The sequence below is a fragment of the Entelurus aequoreus genome, linkage group LG01 (genome assembly GCF_033978785.1).
Source record: "Entelurus aequoreus isolate RoL-2023_Sb linkage group LG01, RoL_Eaeq_v1.1, whole genome shotgun sequence".
NCBI classification, from domain to species: Eukaryota; Metazoa; Chordata; class Actinopteri; order Syngnathiformes; family Syngnathidae; genus Entelurus; species Entelurus aequoreus.
The window spans coordinates 33,288,512-33,308,547 of record NC_084731.1 but is presented as its reverse complement, the minus strand read 5'-3'; the positions used below and the strand labels follow the sequence as shown (position 1 = coordinate 33,308,547).

Below are 20,036 nucleotides of genomic sequence, written 5' to 3'. Positions count from 1 at the left end.
ACAGTTGTGACTAGGATGGCGGAAGCTGGGGATCGAACCAGGAACCCTCAAGTTGTTGGCAAGGCCGCTCTACCAACCAAGACACGCCTTCCCGTGATAAATGTAGACCCCTTAGATAAGTTAAAAATTAATTCAAGAACTTGCACACAAAGCAACAACATTGGAGGTGACTATGACGTGCGCATTTTCCGCGCATGCGTACTACGTCGCGTTGCGCTGGCGGACGGAGGGGGGAGGGGGTCTTAAATGACGGCATTGTGTGTGTGTGGACAGGGATAAGGTTAGGTTAAGCTTAGTGTAGAAGGGGCCTTAGTGTCTTCTAAAGCAACTTTTAATGGTCTTTCAGCTGTTCTTCGTGGTAGGTCTCAGAAGGACAATTGACCTTTGAATAGGAAAGAACAAAAGCAATGAAAAAAATCCATCAAGTCAAAACTCAGCACGCTCGCTCCCTCCACAATACGTTAATAAAGACCAGTCAAAAGAAAAATTATCTAATGCGATCGCTGATAAATGATATTCGCCAGGTCAGTGAGCCAACTCGCCCTAGTCTGCTTGCTGTAGGATGGGGGAGAGTGATGAGGAAGTGTCAGCCATCATGCCAAGTTTCGTGTTTGTAGTGCAGCTTGTTAAGTAACATATAATAAAAAGTTTGTGTGTGTGTGTGTGTGTGTGTGTGTGTGTGTGTGTGTGTGTGTGAGGGGGGGCTGTTAAGCAGTCAGTTTGCAATAACATGCATCGACTGAACGAGTGTGTGCAGAGAGAGGAGCACCCGCAGTTAGAGCTCCCCTCCTCCCTTTCTACCATTACATAAGTCGCACACACACACACACACACTCACACACACACACACACACACACACACACACACACACACACACACACACACACACACACACACACACACACACACACACACACACGCTTTCCAACACAAGCACACACAACTTCTTCCACGTCCACTGACTTTTACAAACATTCACAAAAGTAGGTCAGCTGCCTCTGGCAACAGGCACAAGCCTGCGTTTCAAGAACACGCCCACGTGTCACACAAATCCCTCCTGAAGACGGAATTTTCTACCGAAAATATGCTACCCAAATTTGCATTTAGCTGCTTATGATGTGTTACCGTCACAGCAGAAATCCATCCCAGCGTGCAGCTGGGCACACGCTCGTGGGATCAGCACCATGTTGGCTCGACATATTTCAGTCTGGGCATTAGCCCCGCTATTGGGTTTCACCGTTGGGAGGAGAATTTAGTTTGACAGATGGTGACTGGAGGGGAATACATCTGTCACTGGAGAGTTATGACTGTATCACACCAATGGCTTTCACCTGCAGGAGCTGTTCTTTTAATTGAGGGAAAAGATGGAAGCCGTGTTACAAACACCAGAAGCGCCAACGTGAACTTCCACACCCAAACCGCACTGCGATGACAACTCTTACACAACTGCTATCAGTTTTTTGGTAATCAAGACTGGCCTGATGAGAGGATGACGTGATAGATGGAGTGACATAATGGTCAAGGAGAATATGGAGAAAAACTAATAGCAGAAAATGATGCTGCAAAAGAGAGAGAGAAAAAGAAAGAAAGCGAGGAGAAGGACGAGCATGCCCCCCCGCCCCCGCCTTCTGTAGTGTTGGGTAAACACAGCCTGTCTGTAACCATGGCGACAAACACTGATTGGAATGAGACAGAGAGGAGAGGGGCGAGGTGGAGGCGGACTCTGCTGAAAAACAAGGTCATAGCGCTTCCCTTTCTCTCCTTCCGCTCCGCAACTTGGCGTCAACAAAGGGATGTTATGTAACAGCTATTTATACTTGCGCTCCCTGGCACTCCCCCCTCCTTCTCTCGTCAGGCAGCGCCACATGCAAACCAAACGGAGCTACTGCCTTCCCGTCCTTTTGGGATCTGTCACTTATGTCATCATCTTGCCACAATGACAGCACAATGTGAATTACCCCCCCCCCCCAAAAAAAACCCCAACAACAACAAAAAAACACTATTACACACAAAGTGCAAAGTGCTTGTTGTTGCCAGATGGCCGACTAGACAGTCCATCAATTTGTCACAGATCTACACAATTAACCACCATAGAAATTGTATTAAAGCTGCATTGTGTCAAAACTAATTTAAACCGTCCTGGTATTAAAATCTACAACTTTGCATAGGGCACATTTGCAAAAGGGATTGCGTGCATGTGGTTTATTTCTGTTAGCGCTGAAGGCCACAAGTAAATAGTTAACTGTGTTACGAGAGAACAAGATGCAAACGTACTGACTGGTGCTCAGCTCCAGAGGTCAAAAGGTTAACTTATTTTTCCCAGTTAGCTCTATTGTTGAAAAAGAAAAAACAAACATATTTGGGAATTTTGTGATCATTGTGATCGTTTTGGGTACAGGAAGTGGGAACAAAGTGCAAAACATGATATTGCTTTGCTTTAATATTTTTCAGATGAAACTGAATACTACTGTCAGGTAATTCTTCAATAATATATATTTTTCTGTATTTTCCCATTAGGAGAAAGTTAATCAGATGGTTTATTTTAGATTAATTTATTAATTCAATTAGAAAAATCTTTGATTTGTTTTTTATTGCTTCAATTATTATTTTTCTGAGTTTAACAAATGAAAATGTATACCGCATGAGTGCCCAGGACTTAAATACGCAAGACTGCTACAAAAAGAGCGAGGAATGGTTCAAAGAAAAACAATGACGAGAGGGAAAGAGAAAAAAGGGCCCAAGAAAACGAGAGAAGTTGTCAAAAGTTTTGCGATAACAAGGGGATGGGTCAAATGCAGAGGGTAATTTCACCACACCTAGTGTGTGTGTGACTATCAGTGGTACTTTAACTTTAACTTGAAAGTGCAATTGTAATATTAATTGCTTGATAAGAAAAAAGGTAATCAGAAAAATCCTTGTTTATTTCAACTTTTTTCTCTAAAAGAAGGATTGAGGTGATAAACGTGTTTTAGTCGATTACTCGCGCAAATTAATCGATACATTACTCGACTACTAAAAAAATAGATAGATGCAGCCCTATTTGATTAGGCTTATTTCTCGCTTTATCCTTCTGCACGCAATCATCCCATTTATTTGGCGTTGTGACACATACAATTCTCCAAAAATAGTATTTATAATCTGTAATAGTTTCAAGGTTTCTTTTTGGGTTACAATGCGGAAATGCCCAAACAGGATACTTTACCAACAGAAAAGGGTTTTTAAGTTCTGGCTACTTATTGGCTCTCCTGCCAGTCAAAAGCTGTGCTGCATATTTTTTTAATTATATACTCGGGACACAACCTCACTCAGTATGTACCGGGTGGGAAATTGGTGCCTTTAAGTGGGTCCGTACCAAAAATCCCATTGCGGATACAACTACTGTCGGACATCTGGTTATTATCCATTGCCGGGAGGAACACTAATATTTCCACTGGGTCAACATTTTACTGCCGACTACAAAGTAGTGTTTCCATGTAATTTCAGAATAGCAGGGAAAGAGGAGCTCAGGTTTCCCCCTTCATCCATCTATTCTCCTCACTGTCCCACTTCCGGAGGCCCAGCATGACCCAGTTTTGGCCGGCGAGAGAAGGCGAGGGAGCAGGAATGTTCAGAAGGCTGAGACATCCCTTATTGTTCATTCACACTGGCTTTATGTAACAAACCCGTCATGTGACGCAGTTCTGCCGCAAGCGTGGGAAGCAAAAGCATTATCTCCGCCGCACGGCTTCCTCGCCGTAATCTGATTATGACAGCCCCGTGATTGCACAACAATCGCGGAGGTGGACAGACTGATCACAAGATGCGTATCAACAGACACTTGCTTGAAGAAAAAATCAAAAAAGAAAGAAGGCGCTATCTCGACTGTAACACCAAGAGCAGCGAAAAAGGAAAATGGCGTACATAAAGATATGCATTGGTTAACATTGTCACTTTAGCCTATTAGCCAAATCAAAGGGCACACAATATAACGTAAAGCTGCTCTATATAAAGCATGTGCAGCTATGGTGGCACACTGACCCATATACCCAAAGAACCATGTATTGTACAGCACACCCTCTTCATTTGCACTTGCACTGGTGCATTGTGGGATACAACAGAGGGTTACCCGACCTGGATGGTGGTGTTTCCGCCCTCTAGCAGAGCAATGGCCAGGAGGATGCTTTCTTGGAAGACTCGGTCACTGGTGGTGTTCATGATGAGGTCAATCACCAGGTCAGACGCTCCTTCTTTGTCCAGGTGACACTGCACTTCCGCCAGGCTCATTTCACCACGACTCAGGCCTCCGGGGGATCCCAACACTGCAACAGCACAGATCAACAAGTGAAGAGAGGAATGTAATTGCAGTTCCACACTGAGAATACTTTCATTCTTGTGGGTGTGAGTGTGTATACCCCTGGACAAAGCGCATATAAAATAAGGGATCGCTTTTTGTAAAAGTGAGTCTTGTACATTTGTGTACTATGTATTTAAATGACAATATATCCTCCAGAGAACCAGCGTCTTGCTGCAGTGGATATTTGTGTTTGGCATAACAAGGCTATTGTTTTCCTCGAAATGCGTAACAGACCAAAAAACAAAGTCCCCTGCAGAAGATCCTGGTTCTCAGAAGGGTTTATGTGTGCATGTGATAGATATACTGTACTGTAGATATACCTAATTACTAGAGATGTAAGGGTATTTTTGTTTCAAAGTCTTCTCAACAATACCGTGACGTGTGACAGGATCAAACGAAAACTTGGTGAGTGGAGTTCTTTTTTGGCGTTTTAACGTTGGCCGGGTCTGTAATTACATCTCCTGGAATCCTCTGCGCAGCACGGGACCGGCAAAATGGGGGCGTTGAACGCCGTAAGCAGGAAGTGAAGTGTGTTCGTACTTGTTGTAGATAACATGAATTGATTTTGGATATTAAATATTTCCAAAACTGTTTGAGTTATGTTGCTAACAAACAGACAAACAAGCCCAGGCCAAAACATAACCTCTTTGGTGGAGGTAAGAAAGTCTGCGTTCTGCAAAGCGAAGCACATCACTTTCGTTTCGAGTGTTTCCAAGGCAACACAGAGCAAGCCGGCCGGGAGAATCACCAACAACAACAAGTTCAACGCAGGAAATAGGAGTAAACTAAAAAGCTACTTGATAAATCCTCAATCCATCCATCTATTTTTTTCATTATTAAAAGTTATATTGTTAGTTTACCTTTCTAAGAAACAACATTTTCCAGACTGATATAAAAAATGACCACTGTAGAGGACAATGCTTCCCATAATGTAAAAGTTGAAAGATACTTAACAGTACATTATTGTTTTACACTTGGATGTTTACACACTGGATGTTTATAGTCACTACGTTTCCATGCACTAAACTAGTTAGATTTCTCTAATAGTTAGTTTTTTTGTATTTTCACACCTACTGTACGTGTGAAGTCCGAGTGTCCACGCACTCTCTCTAATGCGACAATTGGTCATAAGGGGACGGCGTGGCTTGGTTGATAGAGCTGCCGTGCCAGCAACCTGAGGGTTTCTGGTTCAATCCCCATCTTCCGCCATCCTAGTCACGTGTGTCCTGTCTTTGAACAGGACACTTTGCACTTGCTCATGATGGGTCGTGGTTAGGGCCTTGCATTGCAGCTCCCATCATCAGTGGGTGAATGTGGCAATAGTGTCAAGCGCTTTGAGTACCGCCAAAAGTGCACTTACTCCATTTAAGACGCAAAAAAAATGCATACTTCGAGGCTTTTTTAAATAAGAAATATTTTAATCATATATATGTGAAAACAACCAACATCATTAAAAAATTCTAAAGAAGACGAAAACGCATCAATTAAATTAGTTTTATTCAAGCCCTTAAGTACTCTACCAGCTATACAATTATAAAATGATGTTGCTGAATTGGCGATATGTCTAATATGTTTTATTTCTGACTGTCCAAAATATTGACACACACACGCTGACAGAAGAAGGTCAAAAACATAAATAATTGCAGGGTACATGAACTGTGCCATTAAAATACCTTCATGGATCTGCAAAATTATTTGGATTTACACCAAAATGAATCAAGTTGCTTGTTAACATACTCCAAAGTTTCTTGATAAAACAGTAAGGACCTGATCTATTAAAATCCAAATACCACAGGCTAAACAGTTTGTGCAAACTATAATATTGTGTGTACTATTAGTGTGCATGTTGTGTGTGATCTACTAAGACTGTGTGTACAATTTATAACTGGTGCACTCTTCCTTATTTAAATATTGCGTGTACTATGCCGCTTTCACCATGGAAACACTCATTTACTGCATCCATCCATCCATCCATCTTCTTCCGCTTATCGGAGGTCGGGTCGCGGGCACATCCATGTTATCATGCTCCTATCTGTGGCACTTTGCTATCTTTTGATACAGGCAGCCGACATTAACCAGTATATATATATATATATATATATATATATATATATATATATATATATATATATATATATATATATATATATGTATGTGTGTGTGTTATATATATGTCTGTGTGTGTTATATATATGTTTGTGTGTGTATATATGAGTTTTCCTTGCCCGTTTGTGGGCTCTGTACCGAGGATGTCGTTGTGGCTTGTACAGCCCTTTGAGACACTTGTGATTTAGGGCTATATAAATAAACATTGATTGATTGATTGATTGATATATATATATAAAAAACTAAGTAATTTAACAAAACACCAAAAGATACCAAAATGCATCAATTCATTTTTTTCAATCAGCTTCTTGAGTCATCCAGCAACTACAACATTAGAAAATGATATTGCTGAATAACAGATTTGTCTAATATTTTTATTTTAAATATGTTGACAAGCATACGTAGGACAAAGCTGCAGCATGATCGCCTCTTTTCTCACAAACATTTCTGTGCAACTGCCAGTTTGCGTGTCCTTTCTAAACGTACTAAATATAGAGGGGCGTCCTGATGATCTGCATATTTCTGCATTTTGATGAAAACAGACACACTAAATGGATTGCGCTCTCTATTTTGCTCACTTAAGAGACACAATCCTCTGCGCTCAACTTTACTAGATCAGCTTTGCATGCACAAGTTTGCGCAGGTTTTAATAAATGCAAACCTTTAGTAGATGAAGCCCTGTATCTGTAATTCTGCACACAGACAAACAAATGCTATAAAAATGTTTTGTCTCACGGACACAGTAGGTAACTACTTAATTTTGTTCCTGATATATTTGAAAAAGAATGATTCCTGCAACAAATTTATAATTGTACTGCATGGACTTCTCCGCTTGGCTGTTATTTCTGCAACACGGGGAAGGCACAGTAAGTGGCACAATTGCACACAGAGCCTGGTTACACGCACATTTCCAAACGTTTTTGGTCCCCTGCTGTTCAGTTTTCCCTCGGGAAAAAGGTTTGCACTGCACATGTAAATGCGTGAAATCAACCGTTCCGGGCCCCAATCTATGTGCGGATGAACCGTTTTGGTCTGCTGGGGTACGCCTGTCCACAACCGTTTAATCACGTATGTATACACCCGAGACCTATTTACCCGAGACGCTCAAGACGGCATACTAAAAGGCTTCTTCTTCTACTGTTTGTTTGTAGCTATTTCGGGAACCGGAAATACCATAACCTGGTGGGACCACCCCGATCTCGCTAACTCACTTTGCCTTGTGATATCATGTAACCAAATCACGACTCTGAAACGGTTTTCTGCTAGTGACCCCTACTTCACATGTAAACGGCATACGCTAGTTCTCGCAGCGCATGTAAACACCGTAAACCTAACAATTGGAAAACTGACCTCTGAGAGAAAACTGAACAGCAGGGGACCAAACACATTTGGAAATGCCCATTAAACCGCAGTCACAGACACACTATTGTACAACAAAGCAGTCTGCACAAACAGGACATCCAGGGGTCTTCCTCGCTGACCACATGCCGAATGAGTGTGATCTTCCATTCATTCATTTTCCATATTGCTTGTCTTTAATAGGGTCATGGGTGAGCTGGAGCCTATTCAGTTGACTATACCGTAATTTCCGGACTATAAGCCGCTACTTTTTCCCCTCGTTCTGGTCCCTGCGGCTTATACAAGGGTGCGGCTTATTTACGGCCTGTTCTTCTCCGACACCGACGAAGAGGATTTCGGTGGTTTTAGTACGCAGGAGGAAGACGATGACACAATGATTAAAGACTGACTTTTCATATACCGGTAGGCTGGTTATTTTGATAACGTACAGGCGAGCACTTTGTATTACTTTGCAGCGTTGTATTATTTGTACTCTGCACGAATGCTGTTCGCCATGTCAAAGATGTGAAAGTTTGATAGAATGATTGAAAGATTTATTGTTAATAAATGGGACGCTTTGCGTTCCCAAACAGTCATCTCTGTCCCGACAATCCCCTCCGTGGTAACAGGAACCCCTATATACTACGCTAATTACACATCAAAACCCTGCGGCTTATAGTCGGGTGCGGCTTATATATGGAGCGATCTGTATTTTCCCCTAAATTTAGCTGGTGCGGCTTATAGTCAGGTGCGGCTTATAGTCCGGAAATTACGGTAATCAGGTCACCATTTAATCAGAGTACACATTCACACAACCATTCACACTAATGGACAATTTAAAGTTTCCAATTAAGCTAACATGCAAACTTTTGGGATGTGGAAGAAAATTAAAGAGAACCTGGAGAAAACCCACGCAAAGAATATTGTTTAAACATACTATTTATTTCATAGCGATTCAAACCCTGAGGTGGTAACCTTCCCTTTTGGGTAAAATGCAACACATAATAGGAACAACTACAACATTTTCTATATGTCCTGTGATTATCATACAAGTGATCCTGTTCTGTCTTCCTGTAATGTTTGTCTGCTCTTCAATGGGATTGTGCTGAAAATGTTAATTTCCACTCGGGGATTATTAAAGTATTTCTGATTCTGATTCTGATGTCTGGTATCAGCGCCAAAAACTGGAATAAAATGATTTGGCAGAGATAGACTACTTTGGTATTTTGACTGCAGTCTGTAACACAATGAATGCGTTATCAGGCAGTGATAAGACAGAGGCGCTCTGTGTGCTCAAAGGGCACCGCAGTGCACAACTTTGGAGGTGATAAGAGCTCAGGGTCAGACAGATAGAGAGGCCTGTCCTTGCATAACACACAGAGAGACACTTGTTTTACTACAGCGTTATTAGGCATAAACATTTTTTCTAAATTATAAGAAGATGTTTTAGCCGGACTTTAGCCCTTAATGTTGTCATGATTGGCCCCTCACTAGAACTCAACAGCGACTGTAACTTCAACAGCGAAATCAATGTTGTCATGCATGTCTGGCATCTTGATGAGAGCTACTACAAGATATACAATGTTATGTTTTGCAAATTATTAGTAATCAACAGTTAGTAATTAGGCACACCCTCCTGTTTTTTGGAGTATGAATATTTGGGGTTTTCGTACCAGCCGCTGGACTAGATCTGACCAATCTAAGTCTATGAGCACGAATTGATGAAGCCTACTCGGATGACAAACCAAATCAGGGGATTTTAAAATCCCCTGACGAGCAGGGAAACCTGCTTGTAGGGATGATATAGCCTCTGTGTTTTTTCCTGACCTAACGTATATTCCGCTCTACCCCGGTATTGAGCACTGTATAATGGATAAACCACAGACAAACTCAACTATATATGTATATGTATATATATGAATATATATGAATATATATATATATATATATATATATATATATATATATATATATATATATATATATATATATATATATATATATATATATATATATATATATATATATTGTATATACACAGTTGAGATCAAAAGTTTACATACACTTGTAAAGAACATAATGTCATGGCTGTCTTGAGTTTCCAATACTTTCTACAACTCTTATTTTTTTGTGATAGAGTGATTGGAGCACATACTTGTTGGTCACAAAAACATTCATGAAGTTTGGTTCTTTAATGAATTTATTATGGGTCTACTGAAAATGTGACAAAATCTGCTGGGTCAAAAGTATACATAGAGCAATGTTAATATTTGGTTACATGTCCCTTGGCAAGTTTCACTGCAATAAGGTGCTTTTGGTAGCCATCCACAAGCTTCTGGCAAGCTTCTGGCTGAATGTTTGGTGTGTTGGTTTTCTGACATGGACTTGTTTCTTCAGCATTGTCCACATGTTTAAGTCAGGACTTTGGGAAGGCCATTCTAAAACCTTAATTCTAGCCTGATTTAGCAGTTCCTTTAACACTTTTGATAAGTGTTTGGTGTCATTGTCCTGTTGGAACACCCAACTGCGCCCGAGACCCAATCTCCGGGTTGTTGATTGTAGGAAACATTTGGAGGTAATCCTTCTTTTTCATTGTCCCATTTAAAACACCAGTTCCATTGGCAGCAAAACAGGCCCAGAGCGTAATACTACCACCACCATGCTTGACGATAGGCATGGTGTTCCTGGGATTAAAGGCCTCGCTTCTTCTCCTTCAAACATATTGCTGGGTATCGTGGCCAAACAGCTCAATTTTTGTTTTATCTGACCACAGAACAAAAAAATAAGAGTTGTAGAAAGTATTGGAAACTCAAGACAGCCATGACATTATGTTCTTTACAAGTGTATGTACATTTTGATCGCGACTGTATATATATACATCCATCCATCCATTTTCTACCGCTTGTTCCTTTCGGGGTCGCGGGGGGTGCTGGAGCCTATCCAAGCTGCATTCGGGCGGAAGGCGGGTTACACCCTGGACAATATATACCCAATATACATACGCATATATACATACATATACTTGTATATATAATATATATATTATATACACACATATATATATATATATATATATATATGTATATATATATATATATATATATATATATATATACATATATATATATATATATATATATACATATATATATATATATATATATATATATATATATATATATATATATATATATATATATATATATATATATATATATATATATATATATATATATATATATATACACATAAATATGTATTTATAAAATTATACTACATTTTTCAGGGGTTACCTCATTTAATCCTTAGTGACTGTAACTTCAAAAGCTGAAAAAAAGCAAGTGTGCTTTCAGCGTTAGTATTAAATACCTGACTGGTTTTTGCTGGGTCCGACGGGGCTGAGGGGGCCACTGCTGAATGACGTCAAGCTGTCCCTCCGCCCACCACTCCGATGGAAGTTGCCATAGTAACGGTTCACCAGAATCTGCCTCAGTGCCTCGCCCTATCACGGGCAAAGAAAAGAAAAATGCGATGACATGATTGCAGCCATGTGGCGGAAGGAGTGGTTGTGTAACACGAGACAGTCATCATCAGCTTTGTACGGGGAATCTTCACCATCGCCATCATCATCACCAGGGGTCCTCAAGTAAGCAGAAACTTTGCATCATAAAAAAAGAAGTAAACAGTGGCATCAGCAAAATATTATGTCATTCACCACCTTCTTGGCCAAAACTGTGCTTGTTGTCATAGTGAGTGACCCTTCCTAATGACAATGTCGGGATGCAGTTTTGTCTAAGACAGACCTGGGGCCAACTCTCCCACACTGTGACTCATCAACTGTTGAGCATTAAGCAGCACGACTCTGCTGTTGTTATGGCAACCGCAGCCCGTGGCTACCTGACAGACCTCCCATGTGACAAAGTGAAGGAAATGAAAGAGAATGTGTGTGTTTGAGTTGGTGTGAGTGTGATTATGTGACAAGTCTGTCAAACCTGTGCGGTCCCTGATGGCTGATTATGTAAGCCAAAGTTGTGCTCCAAAAGGTCATGATTATATTGTGTTGGTAGCGTGATGAAAAGTTAATTATCACCTGTGATCATTGCGTGTCAGTCACACAGTGCAAATACAATCAGCTGTGCTGCCACTATCTAAATTTGAATTTTTAAAGATACACATTTGATTACACAACTAGTGAAGACAAATTTTGTAGGAAACTGTGTGTGAATGCTGAGGAGCTGAAGCTGAACTGCTGCACGGAATATGTGGCATTACCAGGAAAAAGGGAATTTGCAGGATGTGGAAAACATTTGGCCTAAATGTTTTGATGATGAATGGTTTGACTCGGTTTAGAAATGTGGAAACCATTCATTTTAATGGATTTTTTTAGGCCAGAAAATATGCGAATATCACGAATTACAAAATAGAATGGCTTAAAGTTGGCAGCACGGTGGAACAGGGGTTAGTGCCTGTGCCTCACAATACGAAGGTCCTGGGTCTTTCTGTGTGGAGTTTGAATGTTCTCTGCGTGGATTCTCTCCGGGTACTCTGGCTTCCGCCAACCTCCAAAGACATGCACCTGGGGATAGGTTGGCCCTTGTGTGTAAATGTGAGTGTGAATGTTGTCTGTCTATCTGTGTTGGCCCTTCGATGAGGTGGCAACATGTCCAGGGTGTACCCTGCCTTCCGCCCGAATGCAGCTGAGATGAGCTCAAGCACCCCCCGTGATCCCGAAAGGGACAAGCGGTAGAAAATGGATGGATGGATTGGCTCAAAGTCCTGCATGCGGGCCATTTCAGCAAAACAAGACCAGAATTTACAATGCGCTAATGCAGGAAGAACTAAATTAACAGTAAATATCCTGTATCCTGCAAATTGATCTGACTGCATATTTAATAAATCGGATAAGCGGAAGAAAATGGATGAATGGATGGAATTTAAAAGATTAAATAATCTTGAAAACTGGTAAAAGTAGCATTTGTGCACACTTACAAACTTACACCTTACAATGAAATGTAATGTTATATTTTTTGCATACTTACTTCTTATCACAACTATATTTGAAGTTTATTGTCTTAAACATTCTAAAATAAAATACATACTTTAGCCGTGTCCCTGGATTTAACCCTGACCCCCCCACCCTTCTTCTGTTGAAATGTTGAATATTTCACACATCACACAGTTAATTGCATCATTCAGATCAACTATTGGTCATGGGAAGACAAAAGTAAGTTTACTTATTATTTTTTCTATATCCATCCATCCAGCCACTAAACTATCGTTTGTCGATCTCGAGGTTGTTTTTTTAAATGATATTTGTTTATTTTTATTTTTTTATTAATTGTACAATTGCTATGTGGCTATATTTCATCCATCCATCCAGCCATTTTCTACCGCTTGTCCAGGGTGTACCCCGCCTTCCGCCCGCTTGATTGTAGCTATATTTCATGTATTTGCTAATTCTATGCTAAAAAAAACTCACTCCTGTTACTCAAATTGCTCATCTTCATCTAAGTAACCTTGCCTGGGATGGGCCAATACACATTCTGAGTTGTAATATATGAGTATGATCAGATTAAGAGTTGGAAAAAGTAAGAAATTTAAGTTTATGTTGAAAGTGTTACAACGAGTAAATGGCACTGATGGGGTGGAATGACCCCGGGCCGCCCCACCCTATACACAAATCACACACTGTGGGTTGGGCCCTGTGATCCATGGGGACCCGTTTTGCATGAATAACCGCATGTACAATGTCAATTACTAAATGACAGGGCGCTTCATATGAAATTTTACCACAAATGCAGTCGTAGCCGCTTCCTGCTTTGTTAGTAATTAAAAAATGATGGCAAATTTCCCTGAATGTAACTCTGGCTTTCCTTTTTAGTGTAAAATATTCATCAAATAACATTTATTCTTCATAAAAAAAGTATACATCCCCATCCATCCATTTTCTACCGCTTATCTCTTTCGAGGTCGCAGGGGGTGCTGGAGCCTATCTCAGATACATACATTTCACTTAAATAAAAAAGTGTTGTTGTTTTTTTTAAAATGGCCAGCTTCAAGTTAATCTAGGGGCAACCCTGATTGGCCCGTTTAATATTTTGGTGTAGGAATTGCTTTGAATCGCTTGAAAAATGTTCAAAGAAGAGTTCCTTATGTCATTTGATTAATAGAAAATGTAGAAATTCTGGAAAAGTGGGAAATTAACGGTGTGAAAGATTGTTATATAATCCGGAATGAGCAGGTTTTTTTTAATGTTTGAATGATTTGGCATGTATGTTCTGAAAGAAATGAACATTTTAATGTTGGAATGGTCTCTTGAGAAATGTGGAAGTAGTTACAAATACTAACAGTTACATGTATAAATGCTCTTCAGCAATCACGCAGAACGGGCCCTTTTTGTAACATTTTTCCAGCATCTTTCTTTCAGCCTAGGCCGTTGATACCCACACTTGACACCGACTGACTTGACTCAAGCTGTCATGCAGCTGCTGACTCTCACAAACTCGTGTCATGATTGTGTTGTGCTGTCGGGTCTGCCTGACCTTGTCCTCTCCCTAAGAAGTAATTGGTAATGAATGACATCGCCCTCACACTGTGGCTTTATTTGCAGCTTCTCTAAAAAAGAGCATATACAGCACACCTTCAACACCTGCTGTTTATGATGCAATATGGAACTGCTCAAAAGTCCATCCGTTTGGGGATTACTTTTTTAAATAATAAATCCAGCAAGATTCTAGGCTGTCAACTATAACGTTTTTTTGGGGGGGGCTTTATCCTTTTCCATCATGCTCTAGCTCAGGGGTGTCAAACGTACGGCTCGCGGGCCGGATTAGGCCCACGAACAGGTTTTATCCGGCCCACGGGATGAGTTGGCTAAGTATAAAAATTAGCCGAAATTTTTGAATGAAAGAAACCGCTGTTCTAAATGTGTCCACCAGATGTCACAATAGCAATTCTTTGTATCTTTGTAGATGATGCTACAAATGTAAAAAAAAAATAAACCACCTGATCTTAGTACAGTATCAGTCGAGGAAAATGATCAAACTACATAAATAACATACTGTAATTTTATTTTATTATTTTTTTATCTTGATATATTGAAAATGAACACCAATTAGTTGACTGATGAACATTATCACATAATTTATTCAGAAAGTATAAATAACGACAAATAAAGATAGAATACTATTAACCGCAACATGTAAGTGTAAAAAAAAACCCCAACAACATTCTGATTTGTACATTTTCAGGATGTGCTTGTTCTATTTTTAAACAAAGAAAACAATCTGAAGTTGTCTTTATTTTGCCGTGATTTTACCACTTGGGAGTAAATTTTTCTCCATTTGGCCCGTGATCTAAAATGAGTTTGAAACCCCTGCTCTAGCTAAATCTGATGTTTAACAAGAAAAGCTGGCATAATGTGGGGGTCCTGACTCAATATTATAGAGTCCAATGGAGATAAATGGCTACTTGGTGTCAAATACAACTTTTCTTTCCACGTTTAGATACAACCAAATTTTTTAGAAGTGGGAGTTCTTGGATCTCAGCAGAGCGGCCATGTTTTGCGAGAACTTACCCTTTTCTGGTCCTCCAACAGCTTCTCAGGCTCGTTCTGATCCAGCTGCTGGGAGCAGTGTCCAGTGTTAGGCCAAACAGATGCAAGCACAGAGGTTAATGTTCATGCGTCAAGCTTAAACAAGTACAGCACGACACTATCAAGTCCATGCAAACGGCCATGCAAAAGTCGAGTGAGAGTGAGTTGCCAGGACTTTGCCAACTGATACAATTGTGATGGGTTTAGTTGTACTCAACGGGGAGACGCAGGCATGCATGACTCACAAAAAGTTAAAATTATTTGGTTGACATTTCAGGATACACTAACTTTTACAGGTGAATTCTTCAAACAATCCAGTGCTATTCAACTAGCTGCCCGCTGGCCAAATCCGGGCCGGGAACAACAGACTGTCCCCCGTGCTCAGTACAAAACATTTTTGCAGAAAAAACACTAGGGCACAGAACAAGACCACCCCAGCCAAAGACATTACAATAATATCTAAGCACGGACATTTATTTATAAAAATACGGACAAGCTGCTGATGGTGACTTTGACGGAAAAGCAGCTTGAAAGGGATAGCTTAGAAGTTTGTTCTCTATAGTAAATGTAAATTAATATTGCAATACTACATAAAACTACGGAAATATGTGATGCATTACATTGTATTGTATGCATGTTCGAAATAAACTGAAACTGAACTGAACTGAACAGTAGTTGTTTGTTGTAAATTACAATGTATTAGATTTTTTTGCAGTTGATCTTTACAAACAGCCAAGTGTTCCCATAGAGGAACTTGTACCAGTGTTAACACATTGCTTGTGTTCTAAACATGACTAATGGTTTGGTGAAGTAAAACTTTAAGTATGGTAGGCTCTTTCATTGACATTTTTTTTTACATTCTGAGGGCCAGCATCCACTACAGTGGACAATTATCGTATTTTTTGGACCATAAAGCACTACTTTTTTGCCAAGCTACGAACCTTGCGGCTTATACAAAGGTGCGGCTAACATATGGATTATTCTTCGTTGACGGCAAAATTATGGAATGATTAAGCAAAGAAGTCTAACAATGTATCCACTTTAAGAAATTGTTCAAATTCAAAGTGTTTACAAAGGAAAAAGACACCCGATAAAAATCTTGAACCTTATTAAAAATGGAGAAAATCTTATTAATCTCATAAAGGATGAATAAAGATATCAATTACTTTCTGTTTTGTTTGATCAGCCATTTTACTGCCATGTTACAGGCACCGTTTGGAAACTATTAAAGTGTTATAAATATCTAATTTATATATATACAGTATATATATATATATATATATATATATATATATATATATATATATATATATATATATATATATACGTAGATATATATATATATATATATATATACACATATATATATATACACACACATATATATATATATATATGTACATATATATATATATATACATATATATATATATATATATATATATATATATACATATATATATATATATATATATATATATATATATATATATATATACATACATACATATATATATATACATACACATATATATATATATCAATCAATCAATGTTTATTTATATAGCCCTAAATCACAAGTGTCTCAAAGGGCTGTACAAGCCACAACGACATCCTCGGTACAGAGCCCACATACGGGCAAGGAAAACTCACCCCAGTGGGACGTCAATGTGAATGACTATGAGAAACCTTGGAGAGGACCGCATATGTGGGTAACCCCCCCCCCCCCCCCCTCTAGGGGAGACCGAAAGCAATGGATGTCGAGTGGGTCTGACATAATATTGTGAAAGTCCAACACATCAGCGAAAGTCCAGTCCATAGTGGGGCCAGCAGGAACCATCCCGAGTGGAGACGGGTCAGCAGCGTAGAGATGTCCCCATCTGATGGACAGGCTAGCGGTCCACCCCGAGTTGGGAGCAGAGTAGAAAAGAAAAGAAACGGCAGATCAACTGGTCTAAAAAGGGAGTCTATTTAAAGGCTAGAGTATACAAATGAGTTTTAAGATGAGACTTAAATGCTTCTACTGAGGTAGCATCTCTAACTTTTACCGGGAGGGCATTCCATAGTATTGGAGCCCGAATAGAAAACGCTCTATAGCCCGCAGACTTTTTTTGGGCTCTGGGAATCACTAATAAGCCGGAGTTCTTTGAACGCAGATTTCTTGCCGGGACATATGGTACAATACAATCGGCAAGATAGGCAGGAGCTTGACCGTGTAGTATTTTATACGTAAGTAGTAAAACCTTAAAGTCGCATCTTAGGTGCACAGGAAGCCAGTGCAAGTGAGCCAGTATAGGCGTAATATGATCAAACTTTCTTGTTTTTGTCAAAAGTCTAGCAGCCGCATTTTGTACCATCTGTAATCTTTTAATGCTAGACATAGGGAGGCCCGAAAATAAAACGTTACAGTAATCGAGACGAGATGTAACGAACGCATGGATAATGATCTCAGCATCGCTTGTGGATAAAATGGGACGAATTTTAGCGATATTACGGAGATGAAAGAAGGCCGTTTTAGTAACACTCTTAATGTGCGACTCAAACGAGAGAGTTGGGTCGAAGATAATACCCAGATTCTTTACCGAGTCGCCTTGTTTAATTGTTTGGTTGTCAAATGTTAAGGTGGTATTATTAAATAGATGTCGGTGTTGAGCAGGACCGATAATCAGCATTTCCGTTTTCTTAGCGTTGAGTTGCAAAAAGTTAGCGGACATCCATTGTTTAATTTCATTAAGACACGCCTCCAGCTGACTACAATCCGGCGTGTTGGTCAGCTTTAGGGGCATGTAGAGTTGGGTGTCATCAGCATAACAGTGAAAGCTAACACCGTATTTGCGTATGATGTCACCTAGCGGCAGCATGTAAATACTAAAGAGTGCAGGGCCAAGAACCGAACCCTGGGGAACTCCGCACGTTACCTTAACATAGTCCGAGGTCACATTGTTATGGGAGACACACTGCATGCTGTCAGTAAGATAAGAGTTAAACCAAGACAAGGCTAAGTCTGTCATCCCAATACGCGTTTTGATACGCTCTAATAAAATATTATGATCAACAGTATCGAAAGCGGCGCTAAGATCAAGAAGCAGCAACATAGATGAAGCATCAGAATCCATCGTTAGCAATAGATCATTAGTCATTTTTGCGAGGGCTGTCTCCGTAGAGTGATTTGCCCTGAAACCGGACTGAAAAGGTTCACAGAGATTGTTAGACGCTAAGTGTTCATTTAGCTGCTGTGCTACAATTTTTTCGAGGATTTTCGAGATAAACGGAAGGTGGGACACCGGCCGGTAGTTTACCAGGATATCAGGATCGAGGTTAGGTCTTTTGAGTAGAGGATGAATAACCGCTTTTTTGAATGCTAGGGGAACAGTGCCAGAGGAAAGTGATAAGTTTATAATATTTAACACTGATGGACCTAGTAATACAAAAAGCTCCTTGATAAGTTTCCCAGGAATTGGGTCAAGTAAACATGTTGTTTGTTTTGTCCCATTTACACATTTTGACAATTCCTCCAATGTTATTTCATCAAAGAGAGAGAAACTATTTTGGAGGGCGGTATCCGTCGTATATACAGTCGTATCTGTGTTAATAGAACCCAGTTGTAGCTGAGATGCATTGTCTTTAATCTCTTTTCTAATGACTTCAATTTTCTTATTAAAGAAATTCATAAAGTCATCTGCTGAGTGGGTGGAGCTACTGGGAGGAGTCCCTTGTTGGGTTAGCGATGCTACTGTACTAAACAGAAATTTAGGATCATTTTTGTTGAGGTGGATGAGATTTGAGTAATATTTAGCTTTAGCTGAGGTAAGCATGCGTTTATAAGTTATTAAACTATCACACCATGCTTGATGGAAAACCTCAAGTTTAGTCGCACGCCATTTGCGTTCCAGCTTTCTACATGATAATTTCTGGGCTTTAGTTTCTTCTGTAAACCATGGGGTACGCCTTTTAGGGGCCCTTTTTAGCTTTAGCGGCGCTACAATATCAATGGTGTCGCGCAGGGCGTCATTAAAGTTGTTAGTGAGGTTATCAATAGAGCCCACATAATTTGGGAATGGTGCCATTACCGAAGGCAGTAGGTCAGTAAGAGTCGTCGTTGTGGCAGCATTAATGTTGCGGCTGCTATAGTAGTTATTATTATTATTATTAGTTTGTTGACAATGAGTCAGAACTTCGAATTTTATAAGGTAATGATCGGACATTACTTTAGTGTACGGGAGTATCGTAACTTTAGAGATGGTGAAACCCCTGACAAGCACTAGATCTATCGTATTACCGTTGCGATGCGTGGGTTCATTTATTATTTGTGTAAGACCACAGCTATCAATTATAGTCTGGAGCGCCACGCATGGAGGGTCCGATGGGGTATTCATATGGATATTAAAGTCCCCCATTATGATAATATTGTCGGCGTGAGTCACTAGATCAGCAACAAACTCTGAGAATTCACTGATGAAGTCCGAATAGGGCCCAGGGGGGCGGTAGATAACAGCCAGGTGGAGAGGCAGCGGTGTGACAAACCTCAAAGTGAGCACCTCAAACGAGTTATATTTATTATTTAGGTTAGGTGTAAGATTATAGTTTTCATTGTATATTAGTGCGACACCCCCTCCCCTTTTAAGAGGTCGGGCAACATGTGTATTGGTATAGCCAGGAGGAGA

General features: G+C 39.9%; 1 protein-coding gene across 8 annotated transcripts in view; it reads right to left on the bottom strand.

Moving 5' to 3' along the window:
• LOC133650755 (inositol 1,4,5-trisphosphate receptor type 1) overlaps positions 1-20,036 on the bottom strand; it is a 212,214-nt gene that overhangs the window by 55,317 nt on the left and 136,861 nt on the right. For 3 of the 8 annotated variants that reach the window (XR_009826296.1, XM_062048369.1, XM_062048391.1), the window contains 3 exons: positions 15,355-15,402; positions 11,148-11,280; positions 4,112-4,299 (listed from right to left, as the gene is read on the bottom strand). Coding sequence is in view for 7 of the 8 variants with exons in the window: in XM_062048369.1 (XP_061904353.1) it covers positions 4,112-4,299; positions 11,148-11,280; positions 15,355-15,402 (369 nt within the window). In the remaining variant the exon portion in view is untranslated. The remainder of the gene's footprint in view (positions 1-4,111; positions 4,300-11,147; positions 11,281-15,354; positions 15,403-20,036) is intronic. The other 5 variants (XM_062048382.1, XM_062048410.1, XM_062048400.1 and 2 more) reach the window with 2 other exon arrangements.